At 53.4% G+C, this 23,468-nt stretch overlaps 1 protein-coding gene across 3 annotated transcripts in view; it reads left to right on the plus strand.

Annotated features, from left to right (window-relative positions):
* Positions 1–23,468, plus strand: part of LOC100589116 (plexin-A1) — a 334,429-nt gene that overhangs the window by 249,977 nt on the left and 60,984 nt on the right. The window contains exons 7-8 of one of the 3 annotated variants that reach the window (XM_030801674.1): positions 3,403–3,538; positions 6,179–6,384. The exons of 1 other annotated variant lie outside the window; for it this stretch is intronic. In XM_030801674.1, coding sequence (XP_030657534.1) covers positions 3,403–3,538; positions 6,179–6,184 — 142 coding nt within the window. In that variant the 3' untranslated portion in view covers positions 6,185–6,384. Of the gene's footprint in view, positions 1–3,402; positions 3,539–6,178; positions 6,385–23,468 lie in introns of those variants that run through there. One more of the 3 variants, XM_030801675.1, reaches the window with a different exon arrangement.

Below are 23,468 nucleotides of genomic sequence, written 5' to 3' on the forward strand. Positions count from 1 at the left end.
TAGCCCTGCCTTGCTTCAGAGAAAGCTTTTCATTTCCAGAGCTGTGCTCTCCCTGTCTTATCCCATTCAGAGTCTTTTTGTGGACAAATGGGTGAAATTTCTTCCAGTTGACATTTGCCTCCCATTCTGTCTCCTCATATTGTTCTGATAAGTCCCAGCAGAGAGAGGCTGTCATGGACCCACGGGCGATACTGGCAAGGAGGGGATAGATTTCACCACGGCCCAGTTTCTCCTGAACTGGGAGCCCACTGGGAGGTTTGCCCTCAAAATGCAGAGGCCCTTGTCCTGGGACCTGAAACCAAAGTAGGAGAAGCCAGTGAGGAGGGGACACAGCCAGGTTGACCACGGGGAGAGGGGCAAATGCGGCTGTGTCTTCCTGCACATTACCATTCTGCAAAGTGTCAGCATCTCTGTTGTGCCTCTGTAGAGGGCAGGGCTCGGCAGGTCAGCACTCCACCTCCATGAGGCTCAGCCGCATGACTCAGGCTGGGGCCACTTAGCCTCCGCCTGTCCTGTCTGTGGCACCTCTTTTCACATAGATCAGTAAGCCTCACAGAGTTACAGCTTAGGACAGCTCTGCCCTTACTAAGCCTGGGGCTTCCCCTGAGCCACTCACCATGACACACAGGTCCCCTCAGTGCCTGCTGGCCTCCATGGTGCAGCCAGGAACCAGGCTCACCAGGGCCCCCGGAGGGCAGGGTGGGGTCCTGCTTCAGGGGAGTGCAGTAGAGGCTATGATGGAAGTCATGCTCTAGGGTCTCAGACTTTAGAGGCCCAGCACCATCAGGAGGAGCAGAAGACACAGCAAGAAGCTGGTATGAGGGGACAGCAGTACAGGTGACAGGAGAGAGCCCAGGGGTGACTGGCAGTGCCACTGAAGGCACTCACTGCCCTGCAGATTTAACCCTGCCTGGGGAGGGGAGAGCACAGCCTTCCAAGGATGGAGAGCCGGGGAGCAGAACAGGAGGGGAGGCCTCTGCAATGGAGGCAGAGAGCCTGGCCTGTGACTTAAAGGTGCTCCTAAAACAGGTGTCAGAACAGTCAGAACCAAAGCTATATGTGCAGTCCCTGAGAACGCCTGCCTGAGACAAAATGCCACCAGGCCAGCCGTCCCCCAAGGAAGAAGCAGCCTAAAAAGCCCACAACTAGACACACCCGTGTCACAGTTCTTAAATACAGATGTGGAGCCGTGCTTAAGCACCTGGAGAGGAATCAGGGGCTGCCTCAGACACCCCAGCTGTATTCTTGCCCCAGCCACCTGTGCAGCAGCTGGCGCCGGCCAGTGAAGCAGGTCTCCGGAGCTGGGCAGAGGACTGCACACCAGGGGCTCATCTGCCCTGCATATGTAAGAACGAGAAGTCAATGCAGATAAAAGACTCCCCACCCAGTCCTCTTCAGGAAATAAGAGGACCCTTTAAGACTTGGTGCATGCAATATAGACATGAGTCAGAATTGTGACCTCAATGGCTAGGATGGGGTGGAATTCAAGGACCCAGGCCAGGGCTGGGCCACCATGGCCTCCCCCGGCAGGAAGGGGAAGGTGTGCTCTCCTTTCACATCCTTTACCTTGGCGCTGGTGTGGCATGGCAGTCACAGGCAGCTGCACCCCACCCCACACTCATCCCTCCCCATCTTTAATTTAGGGACTGTTCATTTTGTTCATGCCCTGGTGATGGGTCTTGCTGGCCTTAGCTGAACATGGGACACTCACTGCTCATGTTAGCAATGGTGTTAGGCATGGGTATGTGACCTGGTCCTAGACAGTGAGTGGAGGAGAAACCTGGAGTGGGGTTTGAGGGGAGCATTGTCCCGTGTAGTCAGATGAGACAGCAGAGAGACCTGCTCCTCCCTGCTGCCTTTGACCTCTGCTGCAGAGAGGACTGCACTGCATACAGTGGCCTGGGGATGACATGGACGAGAAGGGAAGACCAGGCCCAGGTGGCATCGCTGCTAAGTCAGCAGTGTACAGAAGTGTCCACCTGCAGACTTCTGGAGTGAGACAGCTAAATATGGGGTCCTGTTCCCAAGCTGTCGAGCATCCTGGTGCTGGTGGTTTCTAGCTGAGGAACTGTGTTCGAGTTGTCATTAGATGATAACGGCTCTGGAGACCCTGGTGGGAGAGCAACTGACCTACACATCTCTCTCCACGTACCTGGAGCAGAGCTGTGGCATGTGTGACAGTGATCCTTTCTATTGCTAAGAAACTTGAGGAATGGCTTTCTACATTTTTACAGCTCTTTTTGGTGCCCTCATCCGTGAGTGGTGTTCAATTTGGAAAGGCTGTTAAGTGTTACAGTGGGTCCATCTACAGCTGGGAAGGGTCCTGGCCTAAACTAAAACCCACTTAAGAAAACAAATGAGCAGCAACAGTACATCCAAAGCCATGTAAATAAATATGTCCCGCTCCTCCACTGTCCAGCTGTGTGGCCTTAATTCTCTGAGCCTCAGTTTCCTCATTTGTGTGAACAGCATGATGAACGATAGGGTCTGCTACCAGAGCTGTAAGGAGCAGCACTGAGCACACCCAGCAGCCGGAGGACAGCACCTGGCCGGCAGGGAGTGCACGAATGTGCTGCTGTGTGTGTCAGAGTGTGTGTGTGTGTGTGTGTGTGTGTGTGTGTACGAGAAAGAGAGAGAGGGAGAGAAATCTGGAAGGAGACCAACCAGTCCAAAATTATGCTCAGGAGGCTGGGCCAGTGACTGACTTTAGTGTCATCTATATTTGCTGTTTTTTTTCTGCAATTTTAGAAAGTGAACTTATTCACTTTTGTGGGTTCTAAAACTACTTTGAAAAAGAAAGAAAAAATTAGTTAATTACCCCCAAAATATTATCATGGTTACCTCTAAGAAGTCAAAAGAACATTTTTCATTTCTTTGGACATTTCTGTAGATTTCATTTTCCTTGTTGCACACATATTAGTTTTAAATCAGGAAAAAAAATAAGTCACATGGTAATAGTCATGGGTAAACCACAGGCACAGGAAAGCCCAGGAAAGCAGCTGACAGCTATCCTGGGCACAGCGGGGCTGGTTGTCCTGGAGGCGGGCTGCACCATCCTCATGGGGGCCCTCCAGTGGGGGTCAGCTCGCTGGGCTTTCCCGTCTCCTGAAGGTACACAGGCCCCAGCGAAGAAGCCCGGTGCGGAGCCCCAGACCACAGCACATTTCAGTGTCTGCTATATTGTGAGCCTAAGCCACCCACCACAGGGCTTGACCCCTGCGACCGTCCTCTCATTTCTAGAACGGGAAAGCACAGTGCTTCTCTCTGAGGGTTAAAAGGACGCTGCTGGGTGTCAGGGGCTTAGCCTGGTGCCTGGCAGGTAGGTGGAGTGAATGTGAGTTGTTTCTCTCCCCTGCCTGCTGGCACCTGAGCCCCAGGCCTGCCTGCTCTTGTCTTCTGCAGGCCCCGCAGGGTGGAGCCTGTCTGCTCAGGGCTGCAGGCCCAGATTCTCCACTGCTACCAAGATCGCCCGCATGAGGTGCTGCTGTGCTCGGACCTGGTCAAGGCATACCAGCGCTGCGTGAGCGCCGCCCACAAGGTAAGGCCTTGCCTGCCTCCCAGGTTTCCAGGGGCCTTGGGAGGTAGGGGAGGTACCTCTATCTAGCATTGGAGATCTCTGCCTGCCTTTTCCTGTTAGAGTCAGATGCTCCACCTGGAGGTCTCTGCATTTGCCAAGGGAGGGATTCTTCGCTTTCCTCAGTCACCTGCACACTCTCCTGGCTGCTTCCAGGAGCGCCTTGGACATCTGGCCCTGGGGAGATGATCCCTGTTGCATTTGCCCTATTAGGCTGGGTGGGAGCAGGCTGGGTAAAGTCAGGCCCCACCTTCAAGGGCTGGGCCCCTTGTGGGTGCCAGGGACTTCTTAGCCCTTGGCACTTAGGGGTGGGAGCATGGCAGTGGCCCGAGTGCAGAGTGGGGGTCCCAGCAAGGACAGGCCATCTGGAAGAGGAGTGGGAGCAGGTGTGGCCATCAGAAGCTGCTCGCAGCCACCCCCCTGAGCTGGTCTAGAGAGGTGTGCTGGCTTGGCCTTCCTGGTGAGTGGTCCCAAGCCTCATGTGCTCTCTGGTCATCTCCCACTCCAGTGGGCCTCGGTTGTCCTGGATGCCTGCGATGCGTTCCCAGCCAGCTCCTACTGTCATCCTCCCCAACCCCCAACTGCTGCTCTCTATCCTAGATAACTGCTTCCCCTTCCCAGGTCCTGTAGCATCCTCTGGTGCAGTCAGGCTGTTCCCAGCCATACCTCACCCTTGCCCCACCCCAACAGGACAGTTCCCATCTTGGGGAGCATCATTCATTCTCAGGACACCTAGTTTGGGCTCCCCAAGGAGTGCGGCCTGTTTGTGAAAATGTATGGGAGAAGCAATAGGATGAGGTCTCCTTTCCCACATAAAAGCCTCTCTGGCCTGAGTAGGAGACAGGCTGCTTTAGGTACTTGGGATGGAAAAGGCTGAGGCCAGATGCTCTGTGCTCTCCAGCCATGTCCGAGGGGAGATCTCTCCCACTGAACTGAGCGGGGTCCTGCAGCCCCAGGCCTGTGAGAGCTTCCTTGGGTCATGCCCTGCTCACACCCATCTGCCAAGGCTGATTGTTCCACCCTGGGCTGGTCACAGCCCCAGTCAGCACCGACTGTCCCTTCATGGCCAGAGCACAGCCCAGAGGTAGCTCCATACAGGACGAGTAGACGCGAGGCCTCTGTCAGCCTTCCAAGAAAGGGAAGCCCTGGGTAGGACAGGCAGCCTCCTCTTCCATCTCAAGAGTGTGGATGGCTGCTCACTCTGCTTCCATGTGGGCAGGAGGTGCTGGGGCGCTGGGTAGGCTGGGCCAGACCAGGGCCCTTTGCACCAACCAGACACTCAGCTCCTTACTCACCAGCAAGGTGAAGCCTCCAGATCCTCCCCACACCCAATCAAGGGCAGCTCCAAGTCTCTGTTCTTCACACACCTAACTCTTTACCAAGGGATCTGCTGCAGCCTCTTGGCTTCCTGGCAGGGCCCACGCCTCAGAGGCCAGCCCTAGACTCCATCCTCTCTCCATCCAGCCCCACCTCTGGTAGTTTTCAGCCCCTACCCACCACCCCTAAGAGTATTTCTTTAACAAACACACCTCACCAATATATCTTCCTTGCACCAAGGCAAAAATGTAATTACCAAGGAAGACAGATCGCATTAAACCCCAGTGTATTCCCTGAGAGAGGCTCTGGGACACTGCCAGGCCTGGCTCCCTCCTTCCTGGCCCCTACCCCTGACATGACTAGCAAAGAAACCAGAGACTCAGCGACGACAGTGCCAGAGGCCTGCCTGCTCTCCCCATGTGCTGCCTTGGCAGTGTGTGTGCATTTGGGGACAGCATATTCAACCTGACTCCCTCGGAGCCCCAGCACCCAGGCACTTGGGTGGTGCCCTGTGTGTGAGATGTGGCAAGTGCTGGAGAAACTCTCACCACCCTTCGCCAGCCTTCGCCTCAGAAGGCTGCTGGCAGAGCCAGAGAGTGGGGAGTGAAGGGTCCCTAAGAGGGATTTGCTTCTGCAAGGGGCCAAGCAGCAGGGGACAGAGGCCCACATGGTCAAGGGCCTTGGGGTGGGGCAGCGCTGCTTCTCTCTCCAGGATCTAGCATCGCCCTGGGGCTCCTAGGGCAGGTAGGCGATGCCTAGGCCCAAAGCCTGGCACCTGCCGGTGTGCGGATGTGCTGGGCATCTCAGATGAGGACAGGGGCCTCAGGTCCTCCACCACAGGACCCTGACTGTGCAGACCCCAGCATCCCAGAAGGCTCCCTCTGAGCTGCAAAAAATCAGAGAACAGAGGGGAGGCCTTGTTGAGGCAGAGCAGAGTTGGGTTAGACTCTTCTCTACCCAAGGTGCTTGTCAGAAACACTGCAGCAGGTTGAGGGGGCAGGGGCAGGGGACCTGCCTTCTGAACCAGCCCTGGGAGAGGAAAGGAAAGGGGAGCGTGTGCTGGTGTCACTGTCGTGTGGAGTGAGGGCCTGTCCCCTGCTGCTGGGGACTGTGCTGGGCTCCGGGGTACAGAGGTGAAGAGACTCACTGATGGGTCTCCAGGTGAGGAGGGAGACCAACTCAGAGCTGCTCCCTGGGAAGCAGTTGCTGTCACAGGGCAATCTGCACAGAGCTGGAGGGCATGGGCGGAGTAGGCCCTAACTCAACTCTGACCTGTTCTCTTTGTAGGGCTGAGAAGCAGACATCATTCCCTGCCCTGGGAGTGACTTGGAGCCCTGAAGAAGGGACCAATCATGGGACCACAGCCACTGTGCCCTGCTGTTTCCTGCTGGGCCCCTGCATGTGCCCCTGAGCCTGGGGCTTCCATGTGTTTAGGAAACAAAGTATGCACTACTGTCTGAAAACAAATAAAGCAGATGCCTTTGTTTTCAGTAGTTGACTCACTGGCAAACAGTCACTACTGCCTACTCTGCGTCCCAGCCCTCTGCTGGACACCAGCGAAGTGGAGCTGAGGAAGATGGGCTGCTCCCCTCGGGGAGTCCCTGGCCTGGCAGGGAAGATGGCCTGGGAACCCCTAATTACATTGCAGCAGCAGCAGCAGGCTCCCGCGGAAACAGAGAGGAGAAGGAAAGGGAGCAGGCCTTTCTAGGGGTGGCACGGAGGGAGAGCAGACCAGCTTCCTGCAGCGATTGCTGCCTGCGCCCAGGGCGGAAGCTGACCAGATGAGGGCAGGGCAGGCCGGAGACACATCAGAGTGGATCCCAGGTGTGAGGGCAGTAGGCAGTGGAGGAGAGCAAAGGCGGACAAGGCAGGCAGGCAGCGCAGCTGCAGAGACGGCAGGACTGCGGTGCAGCAGGCTGAGCTGGCACTGTCTCTGAGTGACGTTGCTCCGGCTGTCAGGTGATGCCAGGGAGACAGGACTCAACGCCAGGGAGCATCACCAGTGCGGAGGGCCCCGCACAGCTCAAGCCCAGGGCGGGTTAGTGGGGCTGATTGGCAGGACTGAAACCGACTGAGCGACAGAAGAGGCCAGGTGACTTTGAAGTCTCTGTTGGGTGTTGGGCGTTCTAAAATAAGGAATGCAGGGATTGAGGAGGGCAGTTGACAAAGTGGCTTTGGGACATGCTCTGCCTGGTTGGTGTCCAAACACTGGCCTTCCAGTCCTTGTCCTTTGGCCATGTCCTCCACCCAAGGTGCCCTGACCACACTCAGCCTGTACCACGCCAGCAGGAGGATTTTGGGTTGGAGCCTGGGATCCTCTAACTGCTCTGCTGGTGACCTTGGGTTTCCTGATAGAGCCCTTGGGGAGTCCCCATGCCATCTGGAGCTGAAAGCCTGCAGCCTTGACTCAGGCTTGGCAGCACAAACTTCCCTTCTCAGATTCTCACACTCAGAGCTCAAGGGGTGGGTTGGGGCTTGGGCGTGTCCTACTGGCTGGGCGGGTAGTATACTAGCAGCCAGACAGACAGCTTTGGGAGACTCCCTCTCTAGGAGTCCCGGGTCAGCCTGTGGAAATGCACAAGGAGACTCCATGCAGTGTGATGCAGCAAGGAGGGGTAGGGTGCACTGGGCACCCTGGCCTGAGCCCTTCAGGGAGGGGCCTACTAGGAGGAGGGGTGAGGGGTCACAGGTCAGGCCTATCCACCATGCTGTTCTGACTCCGTCAGAAGCATTTGGCTTCCAGGGCTTTGTCCAACTTCAGATCTCACAGGAATAACTTTCAGCTGTTCATCCTCTCCTCCAGGTGTCACTTTGGGGGGTTGGGGATGCATCCTGGGGTGGGAAACAGACTCCCAGGTACACAGACACCTGTGGGCTGGATGCTGTCTGAGCCTGTACCAGCTCGCTCTGTCTGGGTCACAAACCACCCCCAGACCTCGTAGCTTAAAACAATGCCTATTTTATGTGGCTCATGATTCTGCTGGGTGGAGCCTACAGCCCAGGCCCACTCATGTCAGCCAACAGACCTGTGACCTCAAATGGCCTCCCGTGTCCAGCAGCCAGCGGCCCCATGGTTTCTTCCAAATGGCCCTTCCTCCAGGCTAGCTCAGGTTCCAGTTTCAGGCTCCAGCACAGCCAGAGAGCCGGCTTCCAGGGGCAAGCACTTCCTGATCCTCTGCCTGCAACCCCTGGTTCCTTCATTCCCTGGTAGCCAGTCTGGTCAGATTGCAGTTGGCCTGAGAGGAGTGAAAAGTCCTCTTTGGCCTCTGAGCTCCACAAAGCCACCTCCTGCTTTGGGAATGAGGCCAGAACGAGGTCGGCAGTGGCAGTGGCGGGTAGCAGCAACAGCCCTCTCCTGCCTGGGCAGGGCCTGTGCAAAGAGGCGTCCAAGGACAGAGGCTGGCAGAGCAGCCTCATGAGATGGCACTGTTGCCCGCACGTCACTGCATGATTGACTCAGACCAGGAGCTGATGGAGGTTTGAAGGCCAAAGAGCAGAGCTGGGGAGCAAGGCCACAGGTGTGGTAGGTGCAGGGCAGGGGCCAGTAAGGCTCTGTAGGGGCTCATGCAGAATCCAGGGCCCTTCCTTGAGGTCCCCCACTGCCTCTGGCTGGCCCCTGACTGGCCGGGTCTGCCTACCTCTCTCCCTCCTCCCCATAGTGTCCTTAGCCCTGGGCCTCCCACACCCCCAAATCCACACATCTGTCCCCAGATCTTGCTGGATTTTCATAAGCTTCCACTTGCTCCTGAAAATAAGACTCACGCCTGACCCTGACCAGTCTGTCCACTTCTCACCTCTCTGTCTGGCTCATGGCCCCTGCCTGAGACTCTAGCTTCCTCCTCCTACAGGCTCTGTGTGGGAGCTTCTGGTCTCCTTCCACATTACTCAAGGGTTAAGCCCTATGTGAGTCCTCACAGCCCTCCTCCTGCGTGCCCACCCAGCCCTGACACAGGCCTCCAACCCAAAGGCAACACAGTGTGTGCACAGCCCACCAGCTTCTCAAGACCACCCTGACGTGGGCTCCCATTGGCTACCCCTGTGGTCCCTGGTACAGGCAGGTAGGGAGTCGTTTGGGGACCAGGACTAGTGAATGAATGAGATGTAAGGACCATTACCAGCTTCTTCAGCATTTCCGGGCCTGCTGGCATCTGCCTGGAGTCTGGGTCTTGGCACCTCCTGTAGTCAGTTCAGGCAGGAAGGGAGCCCAGTGCACACAGGAAAATCCACAGGCTCTGCAGGCCTGGGGGCCTCAGTTTAAATCCTGACTCTGCCTCCTGTCAGCTGCCAAGAAAGGCCAGCAATTCCCTTGGGCCTGAGCCTCAGTTTCCTCATTACAGAACAACTAAAGCAGTGTCTAGGATTTATAGAGAACACCTGTGGCCCACTCTGCATCCACCCATCTTCTTTTGGAAATAGCTTTTCAAGTTTTCTGAAGAACCACTCTCCCCAACTCTATCAACGACTCCTGTTCCCCCCTTCCCACCACCTTCACCTCCACACAGGGAGAGGGTTCTAGAGAGCAGAGCCAGCAGAGGCACACAGCCAAGGAATGGAGAGACTGTGCAAGGTCATTGAACACCTGGATCCAGCCAGACCTGAAGTTAACATGAGCTAGCAAGTTTCCCTTTTTGTTTGAACTGGGTTTTTGTCATTTGCAACAGGACTTATCTGTGAGAGAGCATTGTTCTGGGAAGCAAATGATCTGCTGTCGGCGCCTGGCTTCCCTTTCCTTTGAGCCAAGTTGAGGTAGCAGGTTTGACTCTTCCCAGCCTGGGGAGGGGAGCACAGGCTTACACTGACTCTCCCCTCAGGGCAGCTTCAGAAGCTCTCCCAGGCCCAGCTATAGACTCTGCCATAGGGACCACAGGGCAAGACTCAGGAATGGACTTTGTAACTGGAGAGGAGCAGACAGACATGCTAGTGGCAAAATCTGAGGCACTGATAGGGAGGTGGGGGAAGCGTTCTGGGATTTCTTCAACCAGACCAGTTGGAAGTGAGGCACCCACACACCTCACCTGGTGAGCTCCTATCCATCCTTAGGGGCCCAGCTCCGACTTCCACCCCTCTGTGCCCCCACCCACACCTACACACCGTTAGGTAGAGGCTGGAGGCTCCTGTGAGTGAGTCCCTACAGTCTTCACCTGAGGGGGTGGAGGCCAGGCCTGGGGGGCTCCAGTGGATGGGGCTCTACTCCCCAAACTCCAGCACCCCTGAAGGACCAGGGCATGTTCAACCATTTCTATACGTTTCTCTCTCCCTCATTGTTTTCTGGGGGCTTTGGATTAGGATGAGGGAACGAGCTCCTGACTGTGCACATGACATTGTGCATTCCTCTCCTTGGGTCTCGGTGTCCACCATGCAGGATGACTGTGCGAATGTGTGTGCATTGGTGTGAACTGTGTGTCCAAGTACGCAAGTGTGTATGGGTCTGTGTGCACGTGTCCATCCTCCGTGTGTATCCATGTGTGTGCACACATGTGACTGCATGGTGTGCCAGCACACGTGCAAGCATGTGCATAGGTGTGTGTGTACCTGTCCATCCGCATGTGTTCATGTCTGTGCCTGTGTACTTGAGTTTGTGCACAAGCAGCCAGCCATGCTCGGCACCTGCGGATCCTCATGGGCTCTTCCCAGCCTGGATATCAGTTCATTTCTCCACTTTCTCAGAGCCAGATCTTTTCCCCTCCCCTGCTGGAGACTGTAGGTGTGCTGGAGCCATCTGTAACACTGTGTTGGAGTGTGAATGTGTGTGTGCTCTCATGTGTACCTACATCTCAGTACCTCCACGTGTGTGGTAGGAGGTCAGGTCTGAGAGAGAAATGCACAGGTGAGGGGTGTGTCCAGCAGGGTGTGCACCTGGAGGCGGGTGCTGCAGGCTCATGCCCTGGCTGAGTGACCGTTAAGCGAGAGTATTAATACTCATCCCACCAGTTGCAGGGGCATTCTTGGTGATGACATTGGTTGTATCATTCAGGGTCTAACCAGGAAAACAGCACCCTTGCTTTTGAGCAGGGGGAGTTGAATGCAAGGGATTGGTCACAAAGAAGATGAAGGAACTGAAAACCCAGATGGGATAGTGTGAGAGGTAACTCAGATCAGCAGCCATAGGACCTCCCGCCACCTGGGGCTGCAGAGACAGAGGGAAGAGGCAGGATCACCCAATGGAAGCTAACACCACAGGGGCTCTACACAGGGAAGCTGGGGCCTCTGAGGAGACACAGCAGCTGTTGAGAGAGCTGCCCATGGCAGAGGAGGTGGAAATTCTCTGGCTTTGTTCTGCCCTTAGCCGTAGTTAGTGCCTCCCATGGCGGGAAGCTGGAGCCGAGGCAGCTAGGAGCTGCTGCTGGCCACCCCCTGTGGTAGAGGACTGGGTCTGAGAAAAGGGCCCGGGAAGGTGCCTTAGTGGGACCATGTGGGCTGTGTTGAGTGTGTGTGTTTGCCTGCATGTGTGCCTATGCTCAGGTGGGCATGTAAGATGTAGCTGGAATGGCAGGTGTGTGCATGTACCTGAGCACCTTTATTCCTTGTGTTGACAGGACAGCCTGCAGAGAATAGTGCCGATAATCAAACTGAGCATGTATCAGACCTTTACCATGTGCCAGGTACTGTGCTGAGCCCTTTATAAATACTTACTTGGTAAAGATTTCACATAACGTTGTGAAGTAGATACTGCTGTTATCCTCATTTTATAAGTGGGGAAACTGTGGCACAGAGTGGGAGTGATTTGCCCAAGATCACGCAGTCTAAGAGCTAGGGCTGGGCTTGGAGCTGCCTGGCTCCAGAGTCCTGTGCCCAGTAACAAACTGCCTGCTGTCGGAATCAGGGCCCTGGCTATGTGCCGGGCGGGGCTCTGACACTCAGAGTCTTAGTCTGCTCAGCTCCAGGGACTCAGCTGAGGGGCCAGTCCATTCCCCTTGCCTCTCCAGTTGGGGAAGGTGGCCCCTGGCAGAAATGGCTGAAGTTTGTTCCTTCCCACATCATTACTGGCCTGGGGAAGTCCAGTGACCCCAGGCCAGGATCTAAGCCAGGGCATCACCAGCAAGGTGGCTGTGAGCCCTGGAAGAACAGCCCAGGTGAGGTGGGAGAAACTGGTCCTGCCTCAGCCTCTCACTGCCACCTCACCCTCCCATGGCACTGCCACCCCGACAGGTGCAGATGTGGCCTCAGATGCCTAGAGTCAGGTGGCTGGGAGAGGAGTAGGAGCACCCAGGAAGTTGCTGAGTGGTCACAGTGGTGCTGCCACAGGAGGTGAATCACTGAGACCTCCTGGGAGGACTCATTGGGTGAAATGCATCGAAGCCTTTCAGAGTGTGCAAACTCACAAAAACAAGCAAAACAAACCCCACAACAGTCCTCTGTTTGCTATTTACAAGAGACATCACCTTAATTATGAGAGCACAAGTTGATTGACAAGAAAGGAATAGAAAAAGATAGTCCTGCAAACTGTAAGAAAGCTGAAATGGTTGTATTAGTATCAGATTGAGCAGACTGAGACAGGAAGCATTATGGGCAACAAAGGGGGGCATTTTGAATAACAGAAGGGACAGCTCACAGGAAGACTTAGAACCCCAAAATAAAACATGCGTGCACCTAACACAGAGCTTCAAAATACAGGAAGCCAAACTGGCAGAATGGGAAAAGCAATAGCCCAATCCAGAATCATCACTGGAGATTTGGGAATGTGCACACCGTTTGCACAGCAATTCTAGTTCTAAGAACCTAAGGAAGGAAGCGAGGAAGCGTATGTGCAGGTCCTGTGTCCTGGGTGCTCGTCCTGATGTCTGCTCACTGCCTCCTCCCTTTGTTCACACATAGCCCTGGAGCGCCTGCCCTGGAGCCGGAGCATCCAAGCCTTGAGCCACTCCTGAACATCTAAGTCTGTTTTCTCATGTGTAAAGTGGGGACAGGCATAGGCACCATCCCCTAAGGGAGCTGAACGCTCATGGAGTTGGGAACACAGGGCAAGTCTGCCCTCCAGGAAGGCCTTGGCTGCTGAGAGCCACTTCACCAACAGTCATGCCCTGGGGGCCAGGGGCTTCATCCCTTGCCCGGTGATGGGGTGGGGTATAAAGGGTGTCTTCACTGGGAGTGACTCAGAAGCGGATCCCAACTCGGGAACTAGCCCAGCCCACCCTCTGCCCACTGCCCCCCCCCACCATGTGGGTGTGGACCCCAGTACCTCCTGAGAACTGCCCTGCAGGTTCATCTCTGAGTCGGCTGCTCAAGGGACACAGAGAACTAACATTATGCTCTCCCCATTCTATCCCAGGTGCCCTCCAAGCAGTAGTGATACCAGTCCATTTCCTCATGGGCTTAGGGTCTAACAGGAAAGGTGACATTTGCCATCAATCGTGGTGAGGCCCCCAAGCTCAGGGCCTTAGGGCTTGGCCTAGGTCAGTGGTCCCCAGCCTTTTTGGCACAACAGACCAGTTTTGTAGAAGACAAATTTCGCATGGATGGGGTCGAGGCAGTGGGGAATGGTTTCAGGATGAAACTGTTTTCCCTCGGGTCACTGGGCATGAGCTAGATTCTCATAAGGAGTACGCAACCTAGATCCCTCGCATGTGCAGTTTACAACAGGGTTTGCACTCCTGTGAGAATCTGATGCTGCCTCTGATCTGACAGGAGGCGGAGCTCAGGGAATGCTCGCCGCCTACCGCCCCCGTTCCTAACAGGTCAGGGACTGGTACTGGTCCACAGCCCGGGAGTTGGGAACCCCTGGCCCAGGTGATGCGAAGTTAGAGGGCTGAGCCGGTGCTAGCCAGGTGAAGGAGCTGCTTTGTTCGTGCTTTTTTCAGGGGGTGGGGGTTCTTTTGTTGTTTAGAGACAGCATCTCACTCTGTCATCCAGGCTGGAGTGCAGTGGCTCGATCCTAGCTCTCTGCAGCCTTGACCCCATGGGCTTAAGCGATCCTCTTGCCTCATCCTTCCAAGTAGCTGGGACTACAAGTGTGTGCCACTAGTGTTTATAATAGTGTCAAAATATTGGAAACAACCTAAATGCCCCACAACAGGGGATGAAATAAAATGTGGTACCTCCATAAGATAGCTCTAAAGCCTCTAAGAATAGGGATACTGAGTGTATTCACATGGCACTCTCTCCACTCCATTTAAAGAAGTAGCATGCACTGTACAAACCCATTCTTTAGATGAAAAAAATCTTACCTATGCATATGTAAAAATATATAGATGCCCAGAGAAAAAGGTCAAGAGCGTTAGACATTAAAATGTTATCGCGCTTTTCTCTAGGGATAGGATTATGGATGTTTTGGTTTTTGTTTTATAATTGACTGTATTTTCTGTTTTTCTAAGTTAATCTGAATTTTGTTTATTACCCCCAGGCTAGAAGCCTCCTGAATGTAGATGTTGGACATGGTCTTCCACAGTCTGGGCCTATCGGGTCGTGGCCAGGCCGGGGTCCACTCTTCCAACACATCTGGGGTCTTCAGTGGGTACTACCTGGGCCCAGCTGTTCAGCCCCCAGGCCAAGCCTGGATCTCCTTGAGTAAGGTACTTTCCCTGCCTGCCAAGCAGAGAGAGGCAAGGGCATAAACCCTGCAGAGGAGGAGAAGGGGGAGGAGGGACAAGGCAGGAGGCGACTGTGTGCCAGAGGGAGGCCCCTAAAGCCACGGGAGTGGCAGCCGCAAGAGGTGTCTCCGTTGTTTATTCACCCTTTGTGTTCATCTACTGAAGATGGAGCATGAGCAACACAGAGGGAAAAGCCCTGTCCTCTGAGCTTAGATATCAGTCGGGGAAACAGATTAGATCAAAAACAGGCTCTATAGGTGGTACACAATGCAGAAAAAGCAGAGGGGATGGGACAGCCCGAAGCAGGCTGGGACAGGGGCTGCGGTTCCCTGCACGCCTCCTCTCCCAGGAGACACCCACACACAGGCGAGCCACTTCATTGCCCTGGCCCTGGGACCAGCACTGCCCAAACCGGGTTCTTTATAAGGAAAAACACTTCCCCCTCATATGTGATAACCTGCCTCATTAAATTTAATGGGCTGGTTATTCCCATTAAATAAACATCAACTAATTATGAAAAACATATTTGCCGAAGTTTGACTATGAAATGGATGAACAAATTACGTAGTTATTCAGCCTCAAAACACACTCAGTAATGAAGTGGGGTGCACACTAGCAGTGAGTGGGATGGGGGAGCGCCTGGGAGGCAGAGCTCCCCTCTACCCTTTCCCATGCTGCAGAGCTTGGGGTCAGCATGCTGGACAGAGGCTCGGTGTCGGTCACCCCCTCCCGCACACGTGACAGAACCCTCGCTGAAACTGACTACTGCAAAGAATGTGTGGGCTTCAAAAGTCCAGGAGTGAGCTTCAGGCCAGCCACATCTAGAGGCTTAACCACAGTTACTGGGACCTGGGCTTTCTCCTTCCAGCCCAGCTCTTTCTGTCCCCATCGTTGTGTTCCCAGCTTTCCATGGGTCCGAGCTCTGGTGTAGCTTAGCAAGGTCCTCTGCTGAGGGGCTCACCAGGCCAAGATGAGGTGAGGCACCCCCTGTATCTCCATGAGAGGCTCCAGCAATGCTCACCTTACAAGGTGAATTTCTCTTTCCCTGAACTTCCAGCTCAGGGTTAAAGGTCAAGATAGAAACAAAAACCCTAGCGCTAACAAAGTAATATTAGAAAATCCTCCAGGGAGACCAGTAAGCATACGAAAAAAACTGTTCCACATCATCACGACTAACCAGGGAAATGCAAACTGAAACCACCAGGAAGTGCTTCTATATCCAAGCAATGGCTGAGGTGAAAGGACAGGCAATACCCAGCGTCAGTGAGAAGGAGCAACCCCCGGGGGCTCACTGCTGCTGTGAGGAGTATGAAAGGATGACAGTTCCTTCGGAAAATGGCTTGGCAGTTCCTTACAAAGTTAAACATCCGCCTACACTGCGATGCAGCAATCTTACTCCTGAGTTAATACCCAAGAGAATGAATATGTATGTCCTCTAAATAGTACGCACAAGAATGTTCATAGAGCCTTACTCATCACAGCCACAAGGTTAAAATAACCCAAGTGCCCATGGAAAGTAGAATGGTTAAGTTGTAGTTTATTCATACGATGAAATACTACAGCATCACGAAAAAGAACACACTCGAGCTCTCTGTAGCAACATGGATGGATCTCTCAGACACCTTGCGGTGAGAGACAGAGGCAGATATAGAAAAATTCACGGTTGTATTAGCTTTCCACTGCCTCCTAACTAATGACCACAAACAGTCACTTGCAGCAATGTATGTCTGTCCCCTGCTTTCCGTGGGTCAGAGCTCTGGTGTAGTGCAGCGAGCTCCAAGACTGCCCTCCAGATGTGGCCAGCCTGGGTTCCTCTCTGCAGCTCAGGCTCCTTATTCAAGCTCACCTGGATATTGGCAGAATTCATTATCTTGCTGGAGGACCGATGGGCTGTCTTTTTGCTATCAGCTCAGCTAGAGGCCACCAGCCGTCCTCTGCCTGGAGACTTGGTCACAGACCCTCCATTGCCAGCAAATAGATCTCTTGTATGTATAACATAATCATGAGAGGGACACGCCTTCACATTTGCCCAATCTATTGCTTAGAAGCAAGTCACACACTTAAGTGGCGGCGGGGGGGGGGGATTATAGAGATCTGACTCATGGGGGACCTGGAGTATGTCTGCCATGGTACTGGATGGGTCTGTTTATATGAAGTTCAAAGATAGGCAAAACTAACCTATGGTGAAGGAGTCTGGATAGGGGTTCTCTGGAGGGCGAGGGGTGGGGTCAGAAGGAACCTTTGTTTTGTGGAGATTACACATGTATTTGTGTAGAAGTGTAAAGATGCATTCATTGAGCTGTGTGCCTAAGGATTTGGGACTGCATTGTATGTGAAGGAAATAAGAAGGAGGGAGGGAGAAGGGAAAGGAAAAAGCAGCTCTTAGTTTGTGTGTTTTTTGCAGAGAGGCAGGATGTCCCTCTGTGTCTGCACGTTGGACACAGTGTATACTGTATACGTCTCTTCATGGACACAGGAGACACCCATATCAGTTTTTGCTCTGGTGAGCTGGGGGCAGGTGCTGGAGAGAGGCCGACTTCATTGTATCCTTTTATGCATTTCTTGGATTTTTTTTTTTTTACAATGAGCATATATTTGAATAATTAAAACATCTTTAAAAAGAAAAAAAAAGGCCAGACAACTCAAAGGGTAAAGCGTACTTGGGGCGGCGGTGGCTGTGATATCAGAGCAGTTGTCCCCACACCACCCCCACCTTATAGTGTGAAGTTGAGAGGTGAGTGCAGCTGTAAGTCGGGGAGACTGCTAGCATCTGTTCCAGGTTGGGGAAAGTCTCTTGTATTTTCCTCCTAGTGGCTGCAGCAAAGGGTCAGGTAGGGACAGCACACATGGGAATGCACACAGAGGAAGGTGAAACCAAGAAATAGATGCCTGGTGACATTATGGGAGTCCCTGGATTCAGCCCTGCCTGAAGCCAGACAGGGAAACACATCGATGAATGTCCCTTGGGATGAAGCAAAGCCGGGTTTCAGCCAGCTTCCTCCAGTGCTGTCCTGCCCATGGTTTATGTCCGGTGTCTACTCTGACTGGCTGTTAAACATATTACATATTTTTCACTTTTTAAAGATGGAGTCACACTGTGTTGCCCAGGCTGGAGTCAACCTCCTGAATTCAAGTGATCCTCCCACCTCAGCCTCCCAAGTAGCTGGGACTGCAGTTGCACTCCACTGCGCCTAGCTTTGGCTGTTAAATATTTTAAATGCCATTTTGGTGTTTATTCCTTGAGCCCAAAAAGCTCTGCCATCTGGATGAGGTCTCCAGGCCATGGGGCTTGGAGCCAGGTGCTGTGTGTTCAGGTCCAGCTCCTCCCTTCGCTGCCCTGCTGCCCCCTCCTCAGTAGGCCTGTGTCCCTGGGGCTGGTACCTGGCACACCAGGTGCCCAGGAAGGGTGGGCGGCCCGGTTGGCCTGGGCTTCTGAGGGCACAGGAGAGCTGGGCTGGTTCTGCCTGCGCGTTTTCTGTGGAATGCAGACCATGCTGGCAACACCAGGGCCTCAGGACACCTCTGCTTCTGACGCAGGCCCAGGACTGGGGGTGATGCCCTGTGGTGAGCTGCAGCTGCTCCCTACCCAGGCCGGGTGGGCGGGTGCTTCAGGGCAGGCTTCCCAGAAGAGGAGGAGCCTGTGCGGGGGCTGGAGGAAGGTCAGCAGGGTGACCTCAGGGGAAATAAGTTGTTCCTTCTGTCTCCAGGACAGAGGAGCAGAACAAGCATCATGTGCAAAGCTCGTGGTGAACCTGGGAAAGCACAAAGCACCCCCGTGACGGAGCGTGGGGGTAGGGTAGGGAGAGAGGCTGGCAGGGGGAAGGTGACTCTATGCTTCCTCTGGGGGCCTCTGTGTCTCCGTCTGTGGCTGTCCAGAGCAGTTGCCAAGTGTGCCCCTGGGGCCTGTCACTTCATGCCTTGGTTTCTTCATCCGTGTAAAGGGGGAAGTCGTGGCCCCTCCCCACCCACCCGGTGATCGAGATGCCTTGGGGAACCTGGCACAGGGCCGGCCCTTCAAATTTCTTTGCTCTGGTCCTCACAGAGACCCCAGGGCCACGTGATTTGTGGTGTGGTCCCGAAAAGGCACTGAGGGATGGTGCCGGGAGGGGACCCCATGTTGCTGCCTTTAAACCCTGTGCTCTTTCAGATGAGCCCCCAGCTGCCATGGTGGCATTCCCCACTGGGCCAGGGCTGCTCCATAGGGCAGAGGCAGAGTATGGCATGGCGGTTAGAAAAGATCCCCAAACTCCCACCCTCCCTTTCCATCTCCATTCCCACCCATGCACCAACCCATCAATAGTGCAGGCTGCTGCAAAGAGGCGTGCGTGGGGCTGGGGGTGGGTAGGGGGCTCCCAGCAGGCTCTCCATGGCTGGGGCTGGGATCCAAGGCTAGCAGCTCAGGCCCCTGGAGGCCAGCCTGCTGCTGGCCAGGTGGCAGATTGTGTTTTCCAAAGACTGCCTCCCCTGCACACCCTCTTGCAGGGCTTTGCAATGCCCAGTGGGCCTGACACCCCTGCCAGAGGTGGGGGCTATGCTCTGTTCCCTGGAGAGCCATGGGGCTTGTCACCAATCTGCCTGATGCAGCGTAGCCCAGCGGTGGTGCCCTCCAGGCTTCTGAGCCCCAAACCCCCGCTTCTCCTCCTCTGTCCTCCCTCTCCCTGCCCCCCTGGATGGGAGCTGTGCATGGACACATAAGAAGGCCGGCTGCCCTGAAGCCACCATGCTGGAGAGGCTGTGGAAAGGCCCCACAGAGCTAGACAGAGCTGCCAAAGAGCCCTGCCCCAGGGAAGTCTTGCCAGACAGGTGGGTGAGGAGCTGCAGCCTGTGCAAGTCCCAGCTGAGGCCTTGGACACTGGAACAGAGACCGGCCTTTCCCACTGTCCTCTCTGAATTCCCCGCAGAGACCATGAGAGAGAAGAGCAGCTACTGGCTGAAGCCACTACATTTTAGGGTGACTTGTGATGCTGCAGCAACTGATAGCACCTGCACCCCCACAGCCCCTGATGGATGCTCTGCCTGGCACCAGGCTTTGTGCCCCTGAGAAGATGGGCTCCCTGGCTTGCAGAGCTGCTATTTGTGGGGCTGGATAATAAGCAGCTGAATGGATCAGAGACTATCAGTTGGTTAAATGGGACTGGGATGCATTTTCCATCAGGGAATCAATCAGGGGCTCCTCTGAAGAGGTGATATGAGCTCTGAGGCCTGGAGAAGGAGGAGATGGCTCTGGGAGCTGGGACCAGGCAGTCCGGCCCACGATTGCTGTGATGGCCTCTGCTGGGTATGGCCCCCAGAGGCCTGCTGGCCTGTGAGCTCTATGGGAGTGCACAGGGCAGTGGTTCTGCCCAAGAGGAAATGCCAGCAGTGGAGTTGGTGCTGCTGTAAGAGCAACAGCAAAGGTATTTTTTTTTAACTTTTTATGTTGAAATAATGATAATCTGTAACAATTACAGATTCACAGGAAGTTGGAAAGGTAATAGAGAGAGAAGCCTGTGTACCCTTCACCCAGTTTCCCCCAATGGTCACATTCTACATAACCACCGCACATCAGAAAAGGGACATTGGCACTGGTGTGACAAGGGTGTCAAACCCTGTGTCACTTTATCACACATGGAGATCCATGTTTCTGTCCCTGTAACCAGGATACAGAACTGTTCCCTCTCCACGGAGACCCCCTGGTACTCCCTTCCACAGTGACAATCACCCCCCTACCCCAGCTCCTGGCAGCCACCAATCTCCTCTCCATCTCTATGATTTTGTTATTTCAAAAATGTTATATAAATGGAATTATGCCATTTACATTTTCTGTAATTACTGACATAACTTCAGTCTGCTGTTTTATTTTTTGCTTTGTTTGTTCCTGTGTTTGTTGGTGGTAGTGTTTCTCTATTTTCTTTTTTCTGCCTTGGTGTGTGTTACTTGGACATATTTAAGCATCTATTTTGGTTTATGTACAGTGTTTTTAGTGTATATCTTTGTATAGATTTCTAGTGGCTGCCATATCGCATTATACATATGTACTTATCACAGTCTACTGCCATCAACATTTTACCATTTCAAGTGACATGTAGAAAGCTTACCTCTCTTTGTGTCCCTTTTCCTCCCCCATTTATAATATAATTATCTTAAGTATTTTTTCTACATACATTGAGACACTCGACAATGTTATAATTTTTGCTTCGACCACCAATTGTAACTTAGAAACCTTCAGAGAAGGGGTCCGTTGTATTTACCCATAGTTTTGCTCTTTCCATTGTACTTTCTTCCTGATGTCTCAGGATTCCTTCATTATCACTTTCTTTCCATGAGAAGAACTTCCTTTGGCCCTCCTTTCACAGTAGGTTTGCTGGCAACAAACTTACTTTTCCCTTCACCTGAGAAGGTCTTGATTCCTCCTCATTCCTAAGGGATAGTTTCACTGGGTATAGAATTTATGGTTGACAGCTCTTTTCTTACGGCACTTAAAAACGTTCCACTTATTTCTTGCCTCCATGCTTTCTGATGAGACATCCATGTTTTTTGGAAGGTGGTTACATGGCTGCTTTCAAAATTGGGGTTTGTTGTTGTTGTTTAGTTTTTGGAAGTCTGACTGTGATATGTCTTGGTGTGGATTTCTTTGGGTTTATAATGTTTGGAGTTCATTCAGCTTCTTGAATCCTTACATTTATGTCTTTTGCCAAGTTTAGGAGATTGCTTCTTCAATATTTTTTTTGGCTTTGTCCTCTTTCTCTTCTCCTCCTGGCAATTGGATGACATGAATGTTAGATCTTTTGTTATCTCTCAGAGAACTCTTTTCTCCCACCCCTAGTCTATTTTCTCTCTGTTTCAGACTGGGTGGTTTATATTGCTCTATTTCCAGGTTCACTGCCTCTTTCCTTTGTCCCCTCTGTTCTGCTTTGGAGTTATCGATTAAGTTTTCATTCTGGTTATTGTATGTTTTTTTAAAATTCTAAAATGTCCATTTGGTTCTCTTTACAACTTCTGTTTCCTTGCTGAGACATTCTTTATTTTCATTTGTTTCAAGCATGTTCATAATTGCTCATCAAAGCACCTTTATGATGGCTGCTTTAAAAGCCTCATCAGGTAATCCTGATATTCCTTCCTGTTCAACATATACCAGTATTGGTATATGCTGATTGTATTTTCTGGTACAGATGACATTTCTCTGGTTCTTGCTGTGACAGGTGATTTTCTTATTGGATCTTGAAAGTTTGGGGTATTGTATGTTGAGACCCTGGATTACATTTCAATCTTCTGTTTCACGGCTGGCCTCTCCTGACACCATATGGTAGACAGAGAGGGGTGCTGCCCCATTACATCAGGAATGGGGGAGGGAAACCCAGCTTCCCCACTTTAGCCCAGGTGTTTTTAGCACAATAAGAAAACTTGGGCTGCTTACCTCATCTCCAGGGAAGCAGGAGGCTGATCTCTTGCTGCCCTCCTTCTTGGCAGGGCAGTGGGGGGCAAGGGCTGCTAGGCCTTAAAAAGAGGGTGCCAGGGGTGGCTTTTCCAGAGGCTACGGCCCTGGAGAGAGCTCCTATACTTGGGAACATCTTTGGTGACCTGACTGTGACCCCCAGGGTGACAAGCAGCATTCTGGGAGTGGTAGGAGCTGGACTGAGCCAGGGACTGCAAACTGGAGGCCTGCTGGCTGGGATCTTCACACTTTTGAAAGGTCTTGTTCACTCCACACTCTCCCAATAACATGTGCATGCATTCCACCGCTCACTGCTGCTGCAGCCCTCGCCTGTTCCGGCACTCAGCCCATCTCACTATTTACCTCCATCAACTACTTGGCCCCTGAAGTCATCTGAGTTTGCAGCCCCAGGAGGAGGCGGTGCCAACTCCCCCCAGTACTCCAGGGATTGCTTGCATGTGTGTGGGCAGGTGGCGGGCAGGGGGAGGGACTCTGCTACTCTGTCTTTTGGGCAATAAAGTATTGACATTGACCTGGTTTTGTCTCCAGATCGGGAGTGGGGTGGTGACAGACCTGAGCCCAGAGTGGTCAAAAGGAAAGGAAGCCAAGGAGGGCTCCTAGGGTGGGGTGGGGGCTGCAGAGAGGCTTCCTGGAGGAGGGGAGAAGGAGCTTGGGCCTTGAAAAATGAATGGTGGCCGGGCACAATGGCTTATGCCTTAATCCCAGCACTTTGGGAGGCTGAGGCAGGAGGATCACTTGAGCCCAAGAGTTTGAGACTAGCCTGGCCAAGATAGGGAGACCCCATCTCTACAAAATTAAAATAAAATAAAAATAAAAATAAAGAAAGAGGAAAGGGCCAGGTGGGGACCCTCTTGGCCAGGAGCACAGCATGAGGAAAGGCCTGGTGTGGAGGTGTCTTTGGAGCAAGAGTACAGTGTGCAAAGAACACTGGGTACCAGGGAGACATGGCTGTAGGGTGGCCTGTTGGCCCCACAGGGTCCTGAGTGCAGGCATCTCCACACTACCCACTGTGCCACATGGCAGAGCATGGGTTGCAGCGCCCACAGGGGAGCCACACCACTTGCTCTGGAAACTGGGCCCTGCCACCACCTGGCTGTGGCCTTGGTCAGGTCAGCCCCTGACTTGCTGCTACGTCCATATGTGTAGATGGGGGACAGCAGCCTTCCCACCTCATAAAGGAGCTCAGCGGGTAAGCATGTGGATTCCTGCCTTGTGCATGCTGAGCATTTGGTCCCAGCTAGATGTGGGGGAAAGTGGACAGCGGGTGGGCTGTGCTGGCTGTTGAGGTGCACATCGGGGCTGCAGTGGCTCCTGGTGGGTTTGACCTGTCCTGCATCCAGGCCTACTTGTTTGAAAACTGCACCTGGATTTTCTTTGGGGAAACCACTTCCCCAATTCCACCTACTCACTCTGGAGAGGTCCCTGATCCCAGCCAACTATAGGGCCACAGTGACGGGTTCAAGGGGGCCACACAATCCAATCTGGTTCACTGAGGCTTCATTCTGGGAACTTTCCTGGACCTATGAGGAAAGAAAAGCTTGGAGCTGCCAAGGCCACTAGGAACAGAAGGGCTTTGTGGGCATGAACCAAGCCAGCAGCCAGCAGAACCCTGCTG

This window comes from Nomascus leucogenys, chromosome 21 (assembly GCF_006542625.1).
Source record: "Nomascus leucogenys isolate Asia chromosome 21, Asia_NLE_v1, whole genome shotgun sequence".
NCBI lineage: Eukaryota > Metazoa > Chordata > Mammalia > Primates > Hylobatidae > Nomascus > Nomascus leucogenys.